Source organism: Delphinus delphis, chromosome X (genome assembly GCF_949987515.2).
Source record: "Delphinus delphis chromosome X, mDelDel1.2, whole genome shotgun sequence".
Taxonomy (NCBI): Eukaryota; Metazoa; Chordata; class Mammalia; order Artiodactyla; family Delphinidae; genus Delphinus; species Delphinus delphis.
Genome location: NC_082704.1, coordinates 89,375,260 through 89,399,297, shown reverse-complemented (window position 1 = coordinate 89,399,297; position 24,038 = coordinate 89,375,260). Strand labels below are relative to the sequence as shown.

Below are 24,038 nucleotides of genomic sequence, written 5' to 3'. Positions count from 1 at the left end.
AGGTTCACTGCCAGCTAAGCATGAATTTTCTGCCTTTCAGAACACTTCTTGGCCCTAATTTTGTTTTCTCAAAAATAAGCGAGGGGGGCTTCCCTGGTGGCGCAGTGGTTGAGAGTCTGCCTGCCGATGCAGGGGACACGGGTTCGTGCCCTGGTCTGGGAGGATCCCACATGCCGTGGAGCGGCCGGGCCCATGAGCCATGGCCGCTGAGTCTGTGCGTCCGGAGCCTGTGCTCTGCAACGGGAGAGGCCACAACAGTGAGAGGCCCGCGTACCGCAAAAAAAAAAAAAATAAATAAGCGAGGATTCTTTTACTTTATTAACTTTTAATGTTGAAGAAAGAATACAAGAATTACATTTATTTGGGTTCTGATTCTTTGATATCTTCATAGTTGAATGAGCTTTGGGGTTTATCTGACATTTAATGGGCAGTTTTAGCATTTGGCCAATACTAATTGATATGAATCTATACATAATACTCAGCTAATGTGAAAAATATATTTAACAATAGATCTAGGGACTTCTCTGGCAGTCCAGCAGTTAAGACTCCATGCTTCCACTGCAGGGGGCATGGGTTCTATCCCTGGTCAGGGAACTAAGATCCCGCAGGCCACGTGGTGCAGCCCAAAAAGGTAAACAAAACAAAACCCAATAGATCTAAGTATAGTATAATTGTATAAATATAGTATAACTATAGTATAATTGGATCATAGAGACCAATAATTAAGAAAAGGAAATGTGGGAGTCTGTTATTGGCAAATATTGGGTCATACGATCTTTGTACAGGTGTGACATACACATATTTTACATATGATAAATCTTGCCAGTATTTGGTTGCAGGTATACCCAGAAAGACTGAGGTAATATTGTAGTTTCATGTCACATACAGGGGTTTGCAGGAGTGTAGACATCCAATGAGCACTGGTTTGAAGACTACATTTGCATGTATGAGATAGATTTCATAGTGACAGTTACTTTTCATTTTAAATTTGAGTGATTAGAACTGCACAAAATGAATCAAAAGACGTCAGTTACATTTTTAAATGTTGTAAGTGTTTGAGACAAGTTGATTGTTAGGACTGCTTTCTCCTTTTATTTGAAAAATGTTTTACAGCTTTACCAGCAATTTGTGTTCTCCTTTGGATAATCTGTTCTTTATTATGTTGTCATCTAGTCTTATGAATTAAGGCAGCTTCAAATCTTTGAACCACAGTTCTGTCAGCTATAAAATTAGAGGTTGGATTAAGTTATGTATGATATATCTTCCAGTATCTTTTTCAGTATAGTTGGCTTCCTAAAGGTCTATGTCTTCAGCTTTCTCTTTTGGACCCTCTCCCCAACACTTTTTCCTTCCATGTTGCATTCTGGAAATGGTTTTCATCATCCATCATACTGACATCCTACACTAACTTAAATCAGGATCTGGGTCTGCCTTACAGGTGCTCATTCACACCTTTTCCATGGCTCCTCTGAGCCTTAGTTTAAAAGCCCTTTTCTAATTGTTGCCAGGCCAAAGGAAAGAAATCCCACTTTACAGCAATATTCAGTTGATTTATTAGGTAGGACTGTCAATAAGAACATAAAAACCAGGTGATAAGCTTGGAGAGTTGAGTTAATTACATATTCGCCATGTTCAAGGGTCACAGAATTGCAGCCTATAATAGCTCAAAGGGACCAAAACGGAGGCTCAGGAGGGTCAAATGAATTACCAAATGCCACAGTATTCTTAGTGGCATAACTTGGCCTTGGAATATACCCCACCTCACTTAGGCTTGCTTTATAGGCTCATTCACAGAACTGCAGTAAACTTTTATTATTGTTTTACTTTGAGACTTGATGCTCTAAAAACTAGTGGCTGTTGTTTCACAGTAATTCATATTTTAGACTATATTACATCACATGTTACTGCTTCATGAACTTTTTTTTTTTTTGACCGCCCGGCTTGCAGAACCTTAGTTCCCCGACTAGGGATCGAACCTGTGACCCTGCAGTGGAAGCACGGAGTCCTAACCACTGGACCACCAGGAAATTCCCCTGCTTCATGAACATTTAAATTTAAAAATATTAGGCACCCTATTAGGATGGATGACTTTTATATGAAGAATTTATTTCCTTTTTGAAAAGTCCATTCCTGGTGGTTTTATGACAATGTATAGCAATTATTTTAATAGTTTAGATCAGTGGTTCTTAACCTTTTGGAGCAAATGTCCCTTTGAATATCTGATGAAAGCTATTGGACCTTTTCACCAAAAATAAAAACATATTTTTATGCATAGACTTTTTTTTCCCTGCACCAGGCCAACATCTGATATTCTGGAAACCTCTTCATTGTCACTGTCCCTATAATATAAAGATTTGGGGCTGATACTGAGACTCACAGAGTGGTGAAAAATAAGAATTCAAAGGATTTATTAGGTCATTAGACAGTTACCAGTAATGAATATGTAAATAGACAATAATAAAAACAGTCAAGACATCTAGGCTGAAAAATAAGGCACCTCCATTTCCTACCTTAAGACCATGATAAATATAACAGTGAACCTGCCATGTTTTGAAAAGAAAGAATTTGGGGAGACAATATTCGTGAAGAAAATGGAAGGCTGTGGTGGTTGATGTGAGTTTTAAATAGTTTTCTAAGATTGGTGTTTACGGATTTTACGTATTGAATTGAAGCCATCGATATTAAATACACATTTCAATTTACTATGCATTTGTAATTACTTTATAAAGGACATTGGTCATTTAAGGCATCTGACAAAATTCAGACCCAAATGGAGGAGTTAAGTTCTCTTAATTTATGTTAGTCTATTTGTCTCTCCAGTGACCGTGTGAGGCATGGGACCCCTCTATGTAGCAGGGGTTACAACCATGAACCTGAAGTGCCCTTGGTGTTTGAGGTTGGTTCAGGGCTTCAGTGGTGGCACAAAAAGGGAGAAGGAAATGACAGACAGGAAAGGGTTTCATGGAGAAAATAATGCTTGACAGAAGTGCTGTGGATTTTGGATAAATTCTGAAATGTAACAAGGATGACCTTTCAGGTGACTTTTTTTTTTCAGATTAAATGAGTTAGCTGTGGGCTGTGGCTTAAGTGAAAGACCATTTTCTTGCATGTCTGCATGTATTCTTCATTCATTCATTTATTTATTCATTCAATAAATATTGATCGAGCACTCACTATGTGATATGAGCAAAATTTATGGGTTTTGCTTTTTTCCTTCTTTGGGAACATTGCTTCTAAAACTTTAGTATGAACTGTTGTTTGACTGTACATTTTATTTTCCTCGGAGTATTCAGTCCAAGAGTCCAAATGTGCAGTTATGTAAGAATTCTGTTGGTCAGAGATCACTTAACTGAATAATAGAAAATTAACTTAAAGTATTTAATATGTGATGTACACTGTACACATTCATAGGTGGTGATGAACGTCAAAGTTGAAGAAAAATACCACTTTAGGGCTTCCCTGGTGGCGCAGTGGTTGAGAGTCCGCCTGCCGATGCAGGGGACGCGGGTTCGTGCCCCGGTCCGGGAGGATCCCACGTGTCGCGGAGCGGCTCGGCCCGTGAGCCATGGCCGCTGGGCCTGCGCGTCCGGAGCCTGTGCTCCGCAACGGGAAAGGCCACAACAGTGAGAGGCCCGCGTACCGCAAAAAAAAAAAAAAAAAAAACAAATAAAAAATACCACTTTAAGAAATAAACAGGAAGAACTAGGAGAGCCAGCAGAACATAAGCCATAGCTACACTAAAGCTTTGCTTCAACACTTAGCTTGTGCTCTGGGCGTTGTTCACTTGGGACTCTGCCCAGGTGAGTTTATTACTGTAAATATTTGACAGTATTTTAAGAGCCGAAACCAGCTTTCCCAAAGTGTATGTTTTGAGATGTAATTTTTTTTAAGGCAAAAGGTGGAGAAATGCTAAGTTAAACGAATCTCTTCACTGCAGGACTTATCAGAGCCTTTAATATGCCAGTGTGCACCATACACTTCCCAGAAGGAGAAACAGCATATGTCCCAACTTCCATGAACATTGATACTTTTCCCCAGAGCATCTTGAGGACTAGTATTCCATAAAACATTTTGGAAATTGCTTCCTAACCACAGTGCATCCTAGTGTGCAGCATCTGAGGATAGCAGTGTGGAGTGCCCTTGGTGTATTTTCAGTTTCAGTGCAAGAATGGGGCAAATAATGAATTAAGGAGTAATTGCATTCCCTAAGTCGTGTGAGATCCATTTATCTAAAGTGAAGATGAATGCTGAACAATAATCAAATAAATTAGGACTGTCTAGACAACAAGTCTGTTGAATTCAGGGCAAATTGAAGTTAATTGTTAGCTTTTATCTATCTATCATTTGAGACAGTTCTGTCTTTTTAGCTTATCAAAGGGATCAGAAGATTTGGCATTTTCAAAAGCAGGTAATTATTTGTCTGAAAGGAAGCACAAAATACAGATGGATATAGATATAGGTAGGTAGATAGATAGATGATAGATAATAAGAATGGCTGTATTGTATGTATGTATGTATCGGGGACAAGTTTGTGTGCACATTGATATTCTCCATTCTCTTTTGCTAAAAAAAGCGTAATACTGGTTCAAAGACCAGAAAATGTACTAGTAGTATTAAGAATCTGCGAATTTACTTGGGCATAAAGGTTTAAATGACCAGACACCCTGTCCTTGTCAGTCTTTCTTAGTTGCTTGAGATAAATATAATCTAAGTAGCATTAGAAACTTCGCCATTGCCCTCATCCAGGTGAGCATGGTTTTCTTTTCTTGGTATGTGGTTCCTCTGTTCATTGCAATGAGTGTTTGAGCACCTGCAACACGGTAGGCTCTATTCTAGGGATGCAAAGGTGTCTAACACATATACCACACTAGTTAAGAGGCAGATCTCTGGGCAAGAGGTCATGTTGCCTTGGACAAGGGCAAAAGGCCACAATGGTTTGGACAAGAGTGGCTAAGATTGCAGTGGTTGGAAGCAGCAGATGTATATAGAGTGCCAGGTGGTGATGTGTGCTAAGAAGAAAAATACAGCAGCTTGTGACAGATGATTATATCACTTGTCCGTATTGAAAGTGGGGTCACTGGACATTTTTCATGAGGAATATGCTACATTTCAAGGTTTGTTCTAATCATTTGTTGTAGAAGGAAAATCAGTAATTGAACTGGAAAGTGTAGCATGAGTCAAATGGACAAATTTCTCTTTTTTCGTAATGTGAGTGTACTTGAAGAAGTAAAGGAAAGAGCCCTTGGTGAGGTAGAGAAGGCAGGGGTACAGATTTATAGCCCAGGAAGCAAAGGACCATTTCCTCAAAGACTTTGTTGCTGATATTAATTCCTTCTCCAGGTGTGCTGTGTGGCTTAAATCGTTTCCTATCCCATTTCTGTGGGGATGTAACCATCTCAGGACATTGGAAGCACTGCAGAATCTGTGGAAACAGTTTCCATGGGCAGTGGCTTTAAGAAGCTGGAGCTTGGTTTGAGGTTGCCATGGCAACAGCACTGCTGGCTGGATACATCATCTCACCCAGGCTCTCTCCTGATCTAATAACCAGGATTAACAATTGCCTGAACTCTCATATGAGGTGTGCTTTTAGCAGACTTGGTGTTTTTTTTTTTTAAGCCTCTCTAATAAATCCATTGACCTATTTTATGTTGGTTTCTCTAAAACCCAAATGGTTTAATAGAGAGAAACCAGAAGAGGAATTATATTGTTAGGGTTTTTAAAATAAATTTATTTATTTTATTTATTTATTTTTGGCTGCATTAGGTCTTCTTTGCTGGGTGCGGGCTTTCCCTAGTTGCAGAGAGCGGGGGCTACTCTTCGTTGCGGTGTGCGGGCTTCTCATTGTGGTGGCTTCTCTTGTTGCGGAGCACAGGCTCTAGGCGCGGGCTTCAGTAGTTGTGGCTCACGGTATCTAGAGCGCAGGCTCAGTAGTTGTGGCGCACGGGATTAGTTGCTCCGTGGCACGTGGGATCTTCCCGGACCAGGGCTCGAACCCGTGTCCCCTGCACCGGCAAGCAGATTCTTAACCACTGCACCACCAGGGAAGCCCATATTGTTTTGTTTTGTTTTGTTTTGTTTTTTTGCGGTACGCGGGCCTCTCACTGTTGTGGCCTCTCCTGTTGCGGAGCACAGGCTCTGGACGCGCAGGCTCAGCGGCCATGGCTCACGGGCCCAGCTGCTCCGCAGCATGCGGGATCTTCCCAGACCGGGGCACGAACCCGTGTCCCCTGCATCGGCAGGCGGACTCACAACCACTGCGCCACCAGGGAAGCCCATGTTTTAAACTCATTATCCCTATTTAAAATACTTAATTGCAAAGTGATTAAAGTTTCTCTTGTGCCATAATCTGCTATTTTCCCTTTTTCAGGTTTTTGCATTTTGAAAGTGATCAGATCCTTATGTACATAATAGGGCTTTAACAAACTCTGTGCCTTTAGCTTCTCCAGGCTCTCTGCTGTCACAGAAAACCACAGGACATTTGGGAGTTTGGGGTTCTTTTCCTCCTAATGGGCTCAGTTTGCCATGATTTGGGAGAGGAAGAGCTCTTGGTGCAGCGGCAGGGATATTTTGCCAGTGCCCGCTTAGACCTCTTCCTTCAAACACACCCATGGGAGATTCACAGGCTAGACACTAGGACACTTGAGAGTCTAGGACACCAATGAATCTCATACACTTGCCGATCTAATAGACTCTCTCCCAGACTTGAGACTTGACCTGAGGCCAGGAGTCTATAGGTCTGACAGTGTGTGTTGGAGCCAGCTTCTACTGTCATGAAAGGACTGATCCTGATTGAACACTTCTCTTCCCAGTTTCACGGTCAATGATATCACATTGGTAGTAATCACACTGGTGATTTTGAATCAGCCATGTGGAGAGTGTATATACACCATGGAAACCCAAATGCTGCAAATCAGGAGTCCCCTCCATCCCCTGAGGCCAGGGACGGTTGTTAACCATTTACCAGCAAGCCCCTGTGCTAAACCCTTTCCCTGTCTTGGAGATGGGGAGGGGTGCCAAGAGAGGTGGGTGGGAAGCAGGCTTCTTCTATTGTCCTAGATTCTATGTGGCCATTAAATGATAGAAAATGAGTGACAGGAAGAGCTGTAATGCACAATGCTCTCAGCTTTGGCTAATCTATATTTCTTTGGAACAAGATGAAATAGGTTTAATATGAGATTTTCTCTTTTCATAACAAATATTTGATTTGAAAGTAAAAAAAATATTTGATTATCAAATCTGTTTTTTAGTAGCTACATTGTATTTGGTGACTTACCTTCAGACTTAAAAACCTTTTCTTAAAAGAACAAAACAAAACAAAACAAACCTTTTCTTTTCTAACAATTTTATCCCATTTACCAAAAAAAAAAAAGAGACAGGCTTTTATTTATTTATTTTGAAGTTTATGTCAAAAGCCCTTAAACTAATCTGCGGAGTTGACATACGATTTTTTTTCTATAAGTGATTACTGAATTTTGTAGTGAGGGGAGGGTAGGATGCATAGTGATACACAGAATAATAACAAAAAAGAATTAAGGAATATAATTCAAGATGCCTGATTCAAGATATAAGCAGACATTATCTTAGGTTTTTTTTTTTTCCATTCGAATCAACAGACAGCCACAGTCAATATATTGGAAAAAGCCTTTCTGGACTGCAAGTGTTTGCCTGTGCTTTATTTATGACTTACTGAGTTATTTATTCAAAATTAGTTATTAGTTATTATTCAAAAATAACTTTTTCTAATGGCATCTTGATTGTATTTCCATATTCTGTATTTTCTAGCTTTAAATTACCACGGAGGTTCCTTATCAGAGTCTTCTTCACAATAAACATGCAAACTGAAACGGTACCCCCCCCAATTTATTCAACATCTTAAAAAAATATTTTTCTGAATGACTTAAATCTTCCCCCTTCACATTCCAAGACCTTTTGGAAACCATTTTTCTGGAATCCCTTTTAAATGTTTTAAACATGTTCCTTATTTCTCAAACTAAGAGCTTAAACTTTCCTTGCCAGGATAGGGCCAATCATTTTCCTGTAATGCAGAGCAACCATTTTTTTTTCAGCTTTTTGTTTGTTTGTTTGTTATTTTGGGAATTTTTTAAAACATCTTTATTGGAGTATAATTGCTTTACATGGTGTGTTAGTTTCTGCTGTATAACAAAGTGAATCAGTTATACATATACATATGTCCCCATATCTCTTCCCTCTTGCGTCTTCCTCCCTCCCACCCTCCCTATCCCACCCCTCGAGGTGGTCACAAAGCACCAAGCTGATCTCCCTGTGCTATGTGGCTGATTCCCACTAGCTAGCTATTTTACATTTGGTAGTGTATATATGTCCATGCCACTCTCTCACTTCATCCCAGCTTACCCTTCCCCCTCCCCATGTCCTCAAGTCCATTCTCTAAAACGTCTGCGTTTTTACTCCTGTCCTGCCCCTAGGTTCTTCAGAACCATTTTTTTTTTTTTAGAATCCATATATATATGTTAGCATACAGTATTTGTTTTTCTCTTTCTGACTTACTTCACTCTGTATGACAGACTCTAGGTCCATCCACCTTTTAAATTTTGTTTATATCCTTAAATGCCAAAGTGCGAAACGACCTTTGTCACTGGTGTGCTCATTTGTCCTGGCTCAGCTAGCCCTGCTTCCCTCCCCTCCTTTAGCCTCTGGAGTAGTGTTTATTTACTATTGGCACTGAACCCCACTCACCAAACTTGTTGAGAATTACACACTAGATTCAATTTTATTAAGGCTTCAGCCTTATAAGTGAGGGTGTAAGAAGTAAAAATTTTCACTTTTCAGGAGACTTTGTTGTGGGCATATCAAGCACTTGGTATCCTTATCTGGAATATGGGGTAATGAAATCTATTCTGAAGAATGGTTGTGAGAGGCAACAGGAAAGGCACCTGAAATTGATCTGTAGGATGTAAAGTGCTAAACCAACTGCCAGGCTGCCTCTGGGGGCTGGACAGCTGCAGGTCCCACTGCTGCTGGAATTCAGAGCCACCTCTGCTTCTCTTTAGAAGAGGAGCTACTCGAGTAATTCTAGCAAACCCAAGGGTGTTTTTATCTATCTAATTGGTTTATGATTAGATTGACTAAGGGGAACGGGGAAGAAATTCAACTTTTTGCATCTTGAGTTTCTCTGCTTTTAAATACAGAGTGGTGCTTTGAGCCTAAAAATTATTAAAATCTTTTGACCTAGTAATCTCTGTTCTAAGACTTAATCCTACAGAAATAGTCAGATATAACAACAAAGATTTATGCATAAACATGTTTTTCATTACACCTTCATCCTTTTTTTTGTGATGGTCAGCAGAAGAAGCCTTTGGCAGTGTCCCAGAAAGCACATTGCACCAAGGCTTGGGGACATTAGTTTGCATTTATTTAAACTGTCACGGGGTGCCTTTCTTTGTGAGCAGATTCCAAATATTCGTTGCACACCTAAATCTTGGGTGGATGTCAGCAGTGTAAGGGTACACTGTACTTGAAGGAGTCAAAAATACATACAAACATTAGCAGACAGCAGTGCTGGATATTACGGTTTAGCCTCCCTGCATTTTAGATCTTACAGACCCAAACTCATCCTTGACTCTGGCTATGTATATTTCATACCATTCTGTGTATGAACAAACTACTGTTGTCAGTCTGGCTTCTCTGAGAGCAGACATCAAGACATAACTAGCCATGTAAGAGGTTTATTGTAGGAAAAACTGGTGAAGAAAGGAGAAAGAGAGCAGGAGGGGGCGAGTTGTTTTAAAAAACAAATAAACAGAAAAACCCAGGGTACTCCTGTATAAATCCTATAATCTAGATTTTGTTGATTGCATCCCAGTGGTATTATTTAACATGTTTTTCTGGCCCCTAAGTATCAGATCTAGAGGCTGGATCACATTAGAATTTAGATTGTTTGCTCCTTCCCTTTCTCCCCACCCTCCCTCCCTTCCTTCCTTCCTTCCTTCTTTCTAACTACTTCATACATGGTGGTATGTGCTTCCATTAAGAGGCAAGTAACATCTGGTTATCTCTTTTTTTTTGTCATGTTAGCAGCTGTTGACAATCATTGCACCAGATCTATTAATTCATTAGGGGTTGCAAAATGCTGATGTTCTAATTATTCCTGTCTTCACTTATTAGCTAGCATGCTTTTATACAGCGAAACCTCCCTTTGTTAGCTATTTGGTTGCCTTGAGGTTTGGTGCAAATAAGGAGGGTAGAATGAATGCCAAATTCCTTTTTGTTTTGGGGGGTTTTTTTGTTCTTTTGCAGTACGCGGGCCTCTCACTGTTGTGGCCTCTCCCGTTGCGGAGCAGAGGCTCTGGACGCGCAGGCTCAGCGGCCATGGCTCACGGGCCCAGCCGCTCCACGGCATGTGGGATCCTTCCGGCCCGGGACACGAACCAGCGTCCCCTGCATGGCAGGTGGACTCTCAACCACTGCGCCACCAGGGAAAACCCTTTTTTGTTTTTTTAAATGATAAGTTTGTTCCTTAGCATTCTCCAAAGGTGACCAATGAGAGGTTTTGTTTGTTTGTTTAGTATTATTATGAGTGGATTTAAGCCATTGCCTTTGTTATTATTTATTTTTATGTGTTTGCTCTTCCTTGCTGCACGTGGGCTTTCTCTAGTTGCAGCCAGTGGGGGCTACTCTTTGTTGCGGTGCGTGGGATTCTCATTGCGGTGGCTTCTCTTGTTGCGGAGCACGGACTCTAGGCACACGGGCTTCAGTAGCTGTGGCACGCGGGCTCTGTAGTTGTGGCTCACGGGCTCTAGAGTGCAGGCTCAGTAGTTGTGGCACACAGGCTTAGTTGCTCCGCGACATGTGGGATCTTCCCGGACCAGGGCTCAAACCCGAGTCCCCTGCATTGGTAGGTGGATTCTTAACCACTGTGCCACCAGGGAAGTCCCTGTTACTTTTACTTGATACTCAAATTGTTCCATCTCTAGCCAGTGGGAGTTCACCTAGGTAGGTTTCTGAGCCTTTTTGTCACACTCCTCGTGGTCTCTGTTAGCCTCCTTGCTTTCTGGTGACTTGAGGTTCCAGACCCATCTTGTACATTTCCTGCCCTAAATTTGCACTTAATTTCATTGTTCTTTCATCTAAATTTCCTGATCTCCTGGCCCAAAACCCTGGATCTCAGTGACAGCAGCCTGATTACTCATTTGCTTTATTCTACATTACATACATAATGGCCTCAAAATAATAGTTCTAATCCTAGCACCCACAAAATGATTACTGAACAAAATGTTTGCAGCTCTTTTTTGTCTTTAGGATATATACCATTAGAGCTGTCAAGTTACTGAGTTTTAAAATCACTAAGAATAGTTCCTCTCCTCAACCACTGGTATACATATTTAGGTATCATTTGTATCATTTTACTAAACTTATCCCTGGTGTCATTCTTATTTCTCTTTCACCCTAATATTCTAACATTTTTTTTCTCCTTGAAGTATGTTTATCTGTGTAGTCTGCTTCGTATTTTTTGTAATAGGAGGATAAAGATAACTAGGTATAAGATAGCATTTGAAGTGCAAAAATGTATTGATAGATTTAAAAATGTGTATACAGACATTTATTTCCTTACTCTGTGAGCTGAGAAGTCCCAGAAGCAATGATAGCCCAGTAGTGATGGGCACACCTAGAGCCCAGATCTTGATTTCTAATACTGTTCTCCAATAAAAGGAACCAAGGCTCACTGAAGAAATAGCTGATTGTAGGGCTGGGCAGAGAAAGACAAGATGAGCCTGGAACATCTCTTAATGCCAGAAAGTAAGGAAGTGCTCAAACACACGCATACACACATAATGATGCAAGTACATCCGAGGGACACAAGAGCTTCCCAGTGACCAAAGCCGAAACAATTTGAGCAACAAAATAAATAACATAGTATTGGACTATAACCCAAAGTATAAAACAACTATGTATGACTCCATAAGAATATGTCAGTGGTTAAGTAAATAAATAAATGGGAGAGAAGAGGCAAATCTCCTGTGCAGATGAATTTCAAATCATTTATGTCAATACTCTACCCTCAAGGAAGTAGGACATACCTCCCTACTTCTTAAGCGCAGGCTGTACATAGACTTCCTTCCAAAGAGTATAGCATGGAAGGGGAAAAAAAGAATAACTTTACAGTGGAGAAACCTGGCAAACATTACCTTAGCCAGGCGAACAAGATTAACATCAGTGATAAGTCATGTTGATAGCATGCACCCTTGATATAATGTTAATCCACAACACTTTCCTCTACTTTTCTGGTATTACTATACTTTTGTTTGCTTGTGTTTTGCCTTTTTTGGGCTGTACTGTGTGGCTTGCGGGATCTTAGTTCCCTGACCAGGGATTGAACCAGGGCCACGGCAGTGAAAGAACCAAGTCCTAACCACTGGACTGCCAGGGGATTCCCTTACTATACTGGGTTTAAAAATCTATCTTTTATGAAGGTTTTTGTTTATGAGTGAAAGCCTGTACTCAGCTTTGAGCCAATAAATAAAGTATGAAACATGGTTCCTGCCTTTGGTAACTTTTAATCTAGCGGGGAAAACATGATACAGCAAGCATGTAACCCAGGTATAAATGATAGGAGGTCATTATAGGGGGGGTTTAAATTGAGAAAAGCACAGAGATACTGGGGACTGGTGTAAGCCAGGGGGAATTTCCAGGAAAACATACTTCTGTTTATACAATCAGGATTTCTAGAAGAGTGGCGTGATAAGGGTTGATTTAGGGGTTCAACAAATTCCCTTACATATGATTATCACCAAAACCCCCAAAATATATATTTTAAATTATTACATTTTTTCAACCAACCTTATGATAGATAATAAAATTAGCTTATGATAGATAATGTAATATATGCTAGATTATAAAATTGGTGGCTCAGTTCATCACAGTGTGCTCAGAATTTATTAGATAGCACAGTCAATGAATTGTGTCTGATACCTGCATTTATATTATATGTAGACCTGTTTAAATGTTGAATGTTTCACGTGTAGGTGTTAATATGTTCCTCGACTTTGTTTTCCTTTTTTTTCCTTTTAGGATTATCTGCCGCCAAACTCTTAGCAGAACATGAAGTTAATGTTTTGGTTTTAGAAGCCCGGGACAGAGTTGGAGGAAGAACATACACAGTGAGGGTAAATGATTTTAATACTTAACGTATAAAATCTCACACAAACTAGAGATGGGGGTCACTGGAAGTCACAGAGCTGGAGGAAATCTCAAGAGTTTATGCAGTTAAGCCGTTGGTCCTCCATAACCCTAAACTACTGCATTAAATAAGTATCTGTTCTTTTCAACAAGCACCCACCAAAGAGTGACAGCTTCTGACCTTCAGTAGCTTACATTCTAGTGAAGAAAACAAACGTGAACAAATAACTTCAATACAGCGTCATCATTTGCATACTAGAGACCTAGAGTATATAGCGTCTCAGGTGAGGTTACGGTTGGGCTGGACTTGAAGTGACTGTACGTTCACCATACACACACACACACACACACACACACACACACACACACACACAGACATACACACACAGTATAGGTTCCTTATTTATTTATCCAAGAATACACAACTTAAAAGAAGTGTGACCACAGTAAGCAGAGGCAAATGTAGCATATTTCTGTGTTGCTTTTTCCTTAGTCCTTGTTCCCTAAGAGGTGTGCTGCTCCGGTGGGGTCAGCTAGACATAAGGAAGCCCAGTTCTTGCTACATCACTGCCTTTTTATACTTGGGCTTACATCACCGTTTTGGAAAAATGCATGCCAACTGGTGTTTACTACTATTTGAAGAAATGGTTGCAGGATGTTGAAATCTGGAACTGATGAAAGTACACAGGGAAGGAGGTAAGGTAGAAAGGAAGTACGGACAAAGATGGAAGTTTTGGAAACATGCAGATTTAAAGGGGGTGCAGAGGCAGAGGAGCCAGAGAGAAGCAGTGGAGGCTGGGGAGGAAGACCAGATTAGGGCAGTGCCATGAAAATCAGCAGAGGAAAGAGAAGGGGTGATACATCGAATCAGATGCCAGGCGCATTTGACACAGGATGAAGGCTGAGTAGGGGCCCTTGTGTTTGGCATTTAGAAGGTCACTAATGAGCCCCCTTGCTAGAGCACAGAAACAGAGCGCTAAAGGCTGGAGATTGGCAGTAAGGACAAAACCAGACTGTTGAAGTGACTGGAAGGAGAGGAAGCCTCTATCTAATTAGGAGATGTGTCAGATTTATAACAGAATGGCTTATGCAGTGATAATAACAATGGGTTAAGCAATACAAACATTCAGTTATTTTACATAAGAAGAAGTCTGGTGGTAGGTAGTCCAGCCTGGGGCCGGGGTTCAGCTTTGTCATCGAATCTTTAGGCTCTTTCTGTCTTTCTGCTCAGCCATTCTTTTCCTGTTGGCTTATTGCCTAATGGTAACCAGATGGCTGCAGCATCTGTCAGCATCAAGTTCTCATTCAAGGCAGGAAAGAGCGTGAAGAGGCGGCCCCAGTCTTATCTGCAACAAAGCCTTTCCTTTACCAGAAGACCCCAGCAGACATTTGCTTTATAGTCTCATTGGCTAGGTTCGGGGCACACAGCTACCCTGAGCTGCTAGGGAGCCTGGGAAAGCAAGTCTTTAACATTTCCAGGCTGCATAATAGAAGCAGGCATGGGAAAGGGGGAATATAAATGGATATGAAATAGCCAACCAACATCTGAACTAGGATATTGTACCAGCCGTTTCAGTCACACCAAGCCAAGCTCCCCTTCTGTCATTCACTTTCTGCCTTTTTAGATGTACAGGGATGTATCATAAGCCTATTTTTACCTTGCTCAGCTCTAAGAGTACCCTACAGCCTTGCTACTCAAAGTAACCTGTGGGCCAGCAGCCTCGGAATCACCCTGGAACTTGATAGAAATGCAGAATCTCAGGTCCTGTCCCAGACCTGCTGAATCTGACTCTGCATTTTGATAAGATCCGTAGGGGTTGCTACAGAAGTGCTGCTCTTTGGTGTATGCTCGCTTGCTTTAAATTAATGTGAATCCAGATTAATTGCATTTGGAGAATTTGAGTACCTCCTCAGATATAGTCCTCTGAGAGGTTATTGGTCTGGGAGTGAGGAGACTGGGATTCTGGCCCCTGTACTGGCCCGACACACTGTCATACCTTGGGTAAGTACTATTAGCACTTTACATGTCACTTTTCTCATCTGGGCAGTGAGATATAATCTAAATGTACTTGAAGCTCCCTCCAACTTCAAGTTCTAATTGAAGGCAATGTGTTGTAGAGCAAAAGAAAGATTGCATATTCTGCCTGTACCAGCTTGTTACATATGATTCTCCTGTCATTTTCTGAAAAACATTCCTTTATTTTGGAGATAGGTATTAAGTTGTCCCTTTGCCCTACTTTTCTTATCTCTAAAACCTTTTGGTTATTAAATAGGAGCATCTGTCGTGTTACGGATTTTTCAGTTAAGAACAAGTTTCTTTGTACAAGGGAAATGAGAATTCCAACATGCTTATCCCCATCTATGTTATTGTCCCAGGCTGCTTTTTCATGCTACATCATTTATATATGTCAGCACCATACAGGAACTATTGCGTATTAGGCATCATATTAAAATTCCCTTTAGGTATGTGAGAGAGGAACTCTGAAATGCTTAGAAGGTAGGACTTGACATCTATAAGATTTCAAATAAATAGAAGGGAAAAAGGGGGGGCTTTACAAAGCAGGGACAGAAATGGTATTTAATCAGAAACTGAATTTAATATTCTTACAGTTGCTTCTACTAGCACAATCAATTAGGATTTAGGGAGGAGATGCCATAAAAATTACTCTGGATCTTTAAGTATCAAAATGCCAAATTTGATATTGTCACCTGGCAACTGTTCAGATAGATCTTCTATTTGTTCAGAACTTCCCAGTTTTTCCTAGTGTGATTCCCCCATAATTTTTCAGGACCAAATTAATTAAGTTGAAATGCCTGCAAGGCTACCACAGGGTTGGTGTATTTGTTTCCTAATATAGTTGCGTGTTTGTGGCCTCTTCAAAGGCTGAATAATGAGATCAAATGCAAGATCCTAAAGACTGAGGGGCAACATAGCAGAATATGGTATTACAGTTCCAGTATCTTCATGCTGAATCTGGGGCACCTCCTTTCAAATGTTTCGACTTTGTAAAGAAGCATTCTGTAAAACGCCTCATGCTTTTTACTACTTCACTTAGGATTATTTACTTTAAATAGTGTCTGTGTTCTAAAGACATCTTTTTTGGAAACTCCCAAGAATTCGGTTACTGTCTTTGTTAAATTTTATTGGAATACTGACTTCAGTTTTGCGCTTCCTGTCTTAAAAAGGATGTTGGAGACTAGAGAAGGTTTAGAGCACAACACCAATAGTTAGTAAAAGGGAAAGTTAGGATTATATGAGGGACAGATGAAAGAAGTCAAAGGAACAGGTCACTTCTGGTATTATGGCAGAGTGGAAGCCTGATTGACTCTCCCTCTTAAAATAAAATGCTGAATAAAATATACTGTGCTGCCCTGAAGTTAGAAGTTTGCAGATCTCCTGGATGTTGAACAGACATCTCAAACTTCACACATCCAAACTGAATTTCTTTTCTTCTTCATCAAGAACACTATTCTAGGGACTTCCCTGGTGGTCCCGTGGTTAAGACTCTGCACTTCCACTGCAGGGGGCACGGGTTTGATCCCTGGTAGGGGAACTAAGATCCCACATGCCGTGTGGCATGGCCTAAATAAATAAATTAAATTAAATTAAAATTAAAAGCTTATCCCCCACACAAGAAACCATGAACAAAATGAAAGGCAGCCAACCAGTATGGTAGATAATATTTGGAAACCATCTATCTGATAAGGGGTTAATAACAAATTATAAGGAACTCATACAACTCAATAGCAAAATAAAACAAAAGAAACAGGGGCTTCCCTGGTGGCGCAGTGGTTAAGAATCTGCCTGCCAATGCAGGGAACATGGGTTCGAGCCCTGGCCCAGGAAGATCCCACATGCCGTGCAGAGCAACTATGCCTGTGTGCCACAACTACTGAGCCTGCGCTCTAGAGCCCACGAGCCACAACTACTGAGCCTGCGTGCCTAGAGCCTGTGTTCTGCAACAAGAGAAGCCACCACAGTGAGAAGCCCGTGCACCACAACGAAGAGTAGCCCCCTCCCACCGCAACTAGAGAAAGCCCGTGTGCAGCAAAGAAGACCCAACACAGCCAAAAATAAACAAATAAATTTATATTTAAAAAAAGAAACAAACAAATCCAATAAACTGATTAAAAAAAAAAAAGAACACTATTCCAGCAGCCTTCCCGGTAAAGGAGGATGGCAACTCCCAAAAAAACTCGGAGTCATGTTCAACACTGTGAGACCCCACATTCATTCTGTCAGGAAATTCTTTTGGCTCTGCCTTCAAAATATACCCAGAATTCAACCCTTCCCTCCACTTCCGTGGCGCCCAGCTGTGGGAGCCACCATGATCTCTAGGGCAGATTATTGCAACAACCTCTTAAATAATTTCCCTGCTTTTTACCCTTGTCCCTTATAATCTAGCCTTAGTGCGACAGCCAGAATGAGCCTTTCAAACTTAAGTCAGATCTTGGCACTTCTGTGCTCAAAACCTTTCAAAGGCTGCCCTTCTCACTCAGAGTAAAAGCCAGTGTCCTTTCAATGTCTTGTGACACGTACCATGATCTTCCTCCTTCCCCCCCCACCCCCGCCCTGCAACTTCTCTACTCTCATCTCCAGTTCTCTTTTCCCTGCTCACTCTGTTCCAGACACATTGGCCTGTGTTCTTTGAACACACCAGGCAGATTTCTCCCTTAGAATCTTTGCAGTGGCTCTTTCTTCTGCCAGAAACGCTCTTGTCCCAAATATGCACATGGATAACTCCCACACCTCCTTCAAGTCTTTTACGCGAATATCACCTTTTCTCAGAGGCCTACATGTCCCTTGTATTTGAAGCTGAAATCTTTCCTTCTCTCCTCTGCAGTTTCAATCTGCCCTGTCCTTCTCTAGTTGTTTTTTTTTCTTTTTCACTGTTGTTATCAACTTCTAAGATACTTATTTATTATGTTTGTGGTTCATTTTCTGTCTCTTCCTACTAAACGAAAACCCCTTGAGAGCAGGGATTTTTATTTTGTTCACTGATGTAACAGAAGTTTCTTGAACAGTACCTGGCACCTTGTAGGCACTCAAGATATAGTTGTTGAATGAACTAATGAATCCCCAAAGCAAAGTAAAAACATGAAGCCTAGGGATTAAATGAGCTCAAAATTTGACTTTCACCTTGAATGTCTGCTGAACCCTGAAGACTCTGCAATTCCACTGTGATGGCTGTATGGCATGCAGGGAACAGGAAATAAAATCCAGAACCTGGGAATTTAATAGGAAACACTCCAAATTGGAATCCCCTGTGCTATACTCTGTACATGAAAGTGAAAGAGAAATAAACCTTACCCTTCTAAAAGGGAGGAAAATAAAGCTTGCCTTCATCCATGGCTTCAATCTAAATTTACACTACCTATATGGTGTGAAAAACCTTGGACAGAATATTTAAAGTGCCAAGGTGGCTGGCAGAAATAGACTTAAATCATTTCCACCCAGGCCTCAAATAACTTACACAGAAAAAGTTCTAAGGAAAATCAGCAACTCATAGTCAAAAGTGACAGCATACAAGGAAACAAGGCACTAAAGGAGAATAAATAGAAAAAATGATCCAGAAAGATTTTGCAATAGTTGAAGTATACACAGAATAAAAAATTACTGTAGCATGTTTTAAAGAAAAGACGTGCTTAAAATTAGCAGCAGGGAAAAGAAACTTAAAAAAAAGATCAAGTAGTTTAAAAATAGTTTCTAGAAATGAAAATGTACTGATTAAAATGAAAAAACTCAGGGACAGATTAAACAGTGTATTAGACATAGCTGAAGTGAATGAGTGAACTAGATCAGAAGGAATTATCTATAATGCAGTTCAGAGATAAAGATTGGAACATACGTTATGTGGGGCAAGGGCAGGAGCAACTAAGACATGAAAGATAGTGTTATGATGGTATGAAAAAACAATGGCTGAGGATTTTCCAGCATTGTTGGAAGATACCAGGAAACCTAACAAGTCCACAGCATGAAAAAGGAAAAGAAATTCTCACCCGCACACAGAAGCTGCAGTATACCAAAGAAAAGAGATCTTAAAAAAATTCCTTTAAGTCTAAAAGTAATTTTTTTAAAAAAAGAGAAAGACAAATTACGCATACTCTGAAAAAAATCAATAATTAGACTTATTGATTGCTGTTGAGTGACCCATCAACAGCAAAAATAGATGCCAGAAGATAAACAATATCTTCACTGTTCTGAGAGTGAAAGAGAAAATAACCAGAATTTGTTACTTGCTAGAACTATCTTTTTATCAGACTGACAAAAATAGAGAGTTTAGGACCCAGATTAGAGGAAATTATAAAGGCTGTGTTTTAAGAAGAAGGAAAATGATAACAAATTAAAGGTGTGAAATTTAAGAGGAGACAATGAGCAAAGATACTGGTAAATATTTAAATAAAATTCAGCAACATCAACAGAATAAAACAAAATAACGTCAAATTTGTTGGGAGACAAATAAACCTGAAGTAAGGTACTTTTATGGTTTACAGATTAGAAGAAGGTTGATCACAGTTGATGCATGAAGGTTTTGTATTTTTCAATAGAAAGATAATATATTGATAAACTTTAGAATATATTAAGTATGCATGTTAATATAGCTAGAAAAAAAATAGGCCTGACAGTATAACTTCCAAACAAGTAGAAGAAAAACTTAAAACAAAAGGAAGAAAACCCTTAATCCAAAAGAAGAAATCAGGCATAAAACTGTTAAAGTGGGACAAATGGAAAGCCATAATAAAATAAGTAAAGTTAAGACATTTTAAAAGAAATAATAATATAAATGGGCTAAACTTCTCAGTTAAAAGGGGGGAAATGTCAGAATAAAGAAAACTCTAACCGAAGGATAGAAAAAGAGATAGTATACAAATACTAATCTAAGCTATTTTACCTATATTAATATCAGACAAAATAAGGTTTAAACAAAAAAAATGTTTCATTGAATTAAGTTTCAATACATAGTGATAAAAGACCCAGAAGACCAAACAATTCTAAACTTGTATATACTGAATAATGTAGCCTCAAAATATAAAGCAAAAATTGACAGGAATCAAAGATAAATGCCCAACAGTGTAGGGGATTTTTAACATACTTTTCTAAGTCAATAATAAATGAAGCAAACAAAGGCTGAGCACAATTAATCTTTTTCTAATGGACATGTATAAAACATGCATATTACTTAACAGAAGACTATGTTCTTTTCATGCAGAAATGGAAAATCTTTGAAAATCGACCATGTGCTAGGTCATAAAGTAAGCCTCAAGGATTGATATCATATAATCCATATTCTTTGACCACAATGCAGTTATGACAGAAAGATAACTAAAGAAATTCCAGTTGTAGAAATTAAAACATGACAAAACTTTTAGAAACATGGATCTAGACAGAAATTGTAATGGAAATTTGAAAATACTTAAAACTGCACAATAATGGAAATACTAAAATAAAGTTGTGGATGTAGCTAAAACCATATTAGAGGAAGATTTATAGCCTAAATTTTTGTATTAGAAAAGAACAAAAGGCTCAATATGAATAAGCTAAGCATGCAAGGAATTAGAAAATTAAGAGTATAAAAAATCCAAAAAAGAGGAAAAAAGAGCATAAATCAATGGTATAGAAAATACTCAATAAAGATGATCAATGAAACAAAGGTTGATTCTTTGAAGAGTCCTATTAAAACTAGACAAGTGTCTGATAAGATTTTTCAAGGAAAAGGAAAAAGAGACATCTCTAAACAATAAAAGGGATGAAAATGAAGATATAACTACTGATACAATAAACAATAAATAAATGAAAAGAAGAGGTCATGAACTTTAAAGCAATAGTTTTGAAACATATGAAAGGTATATATGATGAGAAAATATAATTTAAGAATAGAAAGAAATTTAAGAAATAGAAAACGTGAGTAGTGCTTTAACCACAAAATAAATTGAACCTGTAATTTAAATTTTTCCCACAATGAAAACACTAAGCCTAGATAGCTCTACAGGTGTGTTCTACCTAATGTTCAAAGAAGAGATTATTCTATTTATATACTAACGCCTTCTAGAGAATAGAAGGAAGTATGATTTCTAACTCATGAGATTAACAGTACTGTAATACAAGAAAACAGACAAGGGCTGGAGAAGAAAGGAGAATCATGGGGCAATCTCAGTCTCACTTATAAACACAGATATAAAAATTCGAAACAAAATGTTAGCAAAGCATATCTTGCAATGGAAAGATAATATCAGGTTATATTACCCCAGGAAGGCAAGGTTGCATAATTCTAGACAATCGATTTTCTGGAAATAACAGATTAGGTAAATTATCCCAACCCTTCCACTACATATAAGGAGACTAGACAAATTGCACTGTGTACACACACACACACACACACACACACACACACACACACACACACCTTCAAAGCATCAGAGAGCTAACAAGATAGTGAAGAATCACTAGACCAACGTCCAGAAAACATTGACTTGCTTTTTCCCCTGGGGGTGGAGAGGTGAGAGTTTGCTGACCACTGAAGAAGCAAGTGAGAGACTGAGAAGTACTTTTCAAAAGTCTTACAAAGCTAGGGCAACTGAAGGTCAAGTCCAGAGCCCACCAAAGTATGTGTATATGGAGGGATGTGTTGGTAAACTCCTTGTGCTTTGGGTTGGACTGCGTCCTAGCACTAAGGGTGAACAGCAAAAGGACTAGGCCACGTTGCATTTCAACCTGCCTTCAAATTGTCTCAGGCACACAAAATGCAATAAAGTTATCTAGTATTGTTAGTGTCCCCAGATGCTGGGCAGAAGCAGACATAAATCCTCTCTGAGAAAGATATAATCCTCCCAGGATTCAGATAATTTCTATATTTTCTCAAATTCAGTCAGTGGGACACAATAAAAAATAATCAGGCAAACAAGGAGAAACGGCAACGCGAATTAGAACTGGTATAAACAACAAAATAGAAACAGACCCATAAGAAGTTATTACAAACACATGGAGGAATTATTACTCACCAATGCACAATTTTATTTTATTTATTAATTTTTTTACAATTTATTGATTAAACCATGGGGAAATGTGTTACTAAAAAAGCTGGGGAAAATGGAAAAGTGCACTTAAGAAGAGGAAAGTAAATTTTGGTTTATGGAGGAAGGTTTGCATATTTATAAAATATTTTATAGGTGTATGAATCTTTTCATACTTTTTGGTACTCTTTTCCTATGATGCATTCTTCCCTGCAAGTGTTTTAAAATAGAATCAGGAGCCCACCAGTGTGGGCTGATTGAAGATTTCATCTGCTGGAAATCAGAGAATTAGGTCTAATAAAACTCTGGGTGACCCCTCCAGCAACAACCCCAAAGAAAAGCATAGAAAATAAAGCTAAATGCTTTGAAAAGGATCTAGATCGGCAGGGCGTACTACAGTGTTCTTTATTGTTTATGCGTGTTATTGCTGAATCAGCCTCACCAATAACTCAACAAATGGGATTGCTTAATGATGATTGTACTATAGGGTTGGAGTAGAGTAGAAAGATTTGCTATTTTCAGTGGCACTTTATAAGAGAGATGTAAGGCACATTTAAATTGTAAAAAGTAAACAGGGTTATTTTTTATAAGGCATAGAAACATGTTTTAGAGTTCTAACTGAAGTCTTCTGGACACTTTTTCTGTTTCTACAGAACCAACATGTTGATTACGTAGACGTTGGCGGGGCTTATGTGGGACCAACCCAGAACAGGATCTTACGGTTATCTAAGGAACTGGGTTTAGAAACTTACAAAGTGAACGTAAATGAGCGTCTTGTTCAATATGTCAAGGTAAGCCTGATGTTTTACTCAACTGACCAATAGGGGAGCATTTTATTTGGGGAAGCATTTGGTTTTGCTTTTAGTTGTTTTTTCTCAAAGTAATCATAAAAGTGGGTTCTCAGCTTTAAAGTAGTACTCTGCCTTTCTTTTCTTCTTCTTTTTAAAAAATCCCTGCGGACTCCTGGAATCACTGCAAGTGGTCATGCTTCAGCTTGGTTCTCCTCCACCTCACCCACTGTGGCCCTTGAAGGCTACACTCCTTCCTTCCCCTCCCTCTGGAGGTGGGGGAGACACCAGAAATAGACCACACACACACACACACACACAGAGCCCAGGCAGCCCCTGAGGCACCTAAGACTTTGAATGGGTCATTCATCCTCATCCTTACCTGACATTTCTTTGCACACTTTGATCATTTTCTCTGCACCTAGCCATGACTCTTGGGAAGTCTAGCTCAGTTATGCAGTTTCCTACTGTTTAAACAAGAGATTGTTTAAACTCTAAGTGCTGATATCCACTCAAGAAACAGCAGCTGTTGCCCATGTTATTCTTTCTTACTGAAGCCAAACATGGAGCAGCTGGAGTCTGGAAATGTGCCTTGAGAAATCAAGTTTCCGATCTGACATTGTAGCCCATTTCCTGGAACTAGAGTCATCAGGACAGGGCTTATTTACTCATTCTAATGCCAGGATTCCCACACCAGTAACCACATCACTTCTCAACAGACACATTTAAGCCTCCACTCCACCGCAGCAATCATGTGGGTCTGGCATCTTCAGGGCCTTTCAGAGCAGGGAGTGAAAGATACTTGAAGTATATGCACACCGATGTGCAATCAGGGAGATCAGGAATCTTGGGAAACTCTGATAGCTGATCTGGGTTGGTTTGGGATGCTTGGGAAAGTCTGGCAGTGAGACACATGAAAAAACAAACCAATAGCCTTTAGAAAAACTAGGTTCAGAGGTCAAGGGAGAAAAGAAGAAACTACAAAAGAATTATACAAAGTGTTTATGAATGCTGGCTTCAACAGGCCATGATCAAAAAGGAAAAACTCCTTTGCTTCCCCACTTTGTCATCTCTGCACGGCAT

The 24,038-nt window shown here is 39.6% G+C and overlaps 1 protein-coding gene across 1 annotated transcript in view; it reads left to right on the top strand.

Annotated features, from left to right (window-relative positions):
• Positions 1-24,038, top strand: part of MAOA (monoamine oxidase A) — a 75,860-nt gene that overhangs the window by 5,180 nt on the left and 46,642 nt on the right. Inside the window, exons 2-3 of the mRNA XM_060001670.1 lie at positions 13,048-13,142; positions 22,821-22,958. Of these exons, the coding sequence (XP_059857653.1) occupies positions 13,048-13,142; positions 22,821-22,958 (233 nt within the window). The remainder of the gene's footprint in view (positions 1-13,047; positions 13,143-22,820; positions 22,959-24,038) is intronic.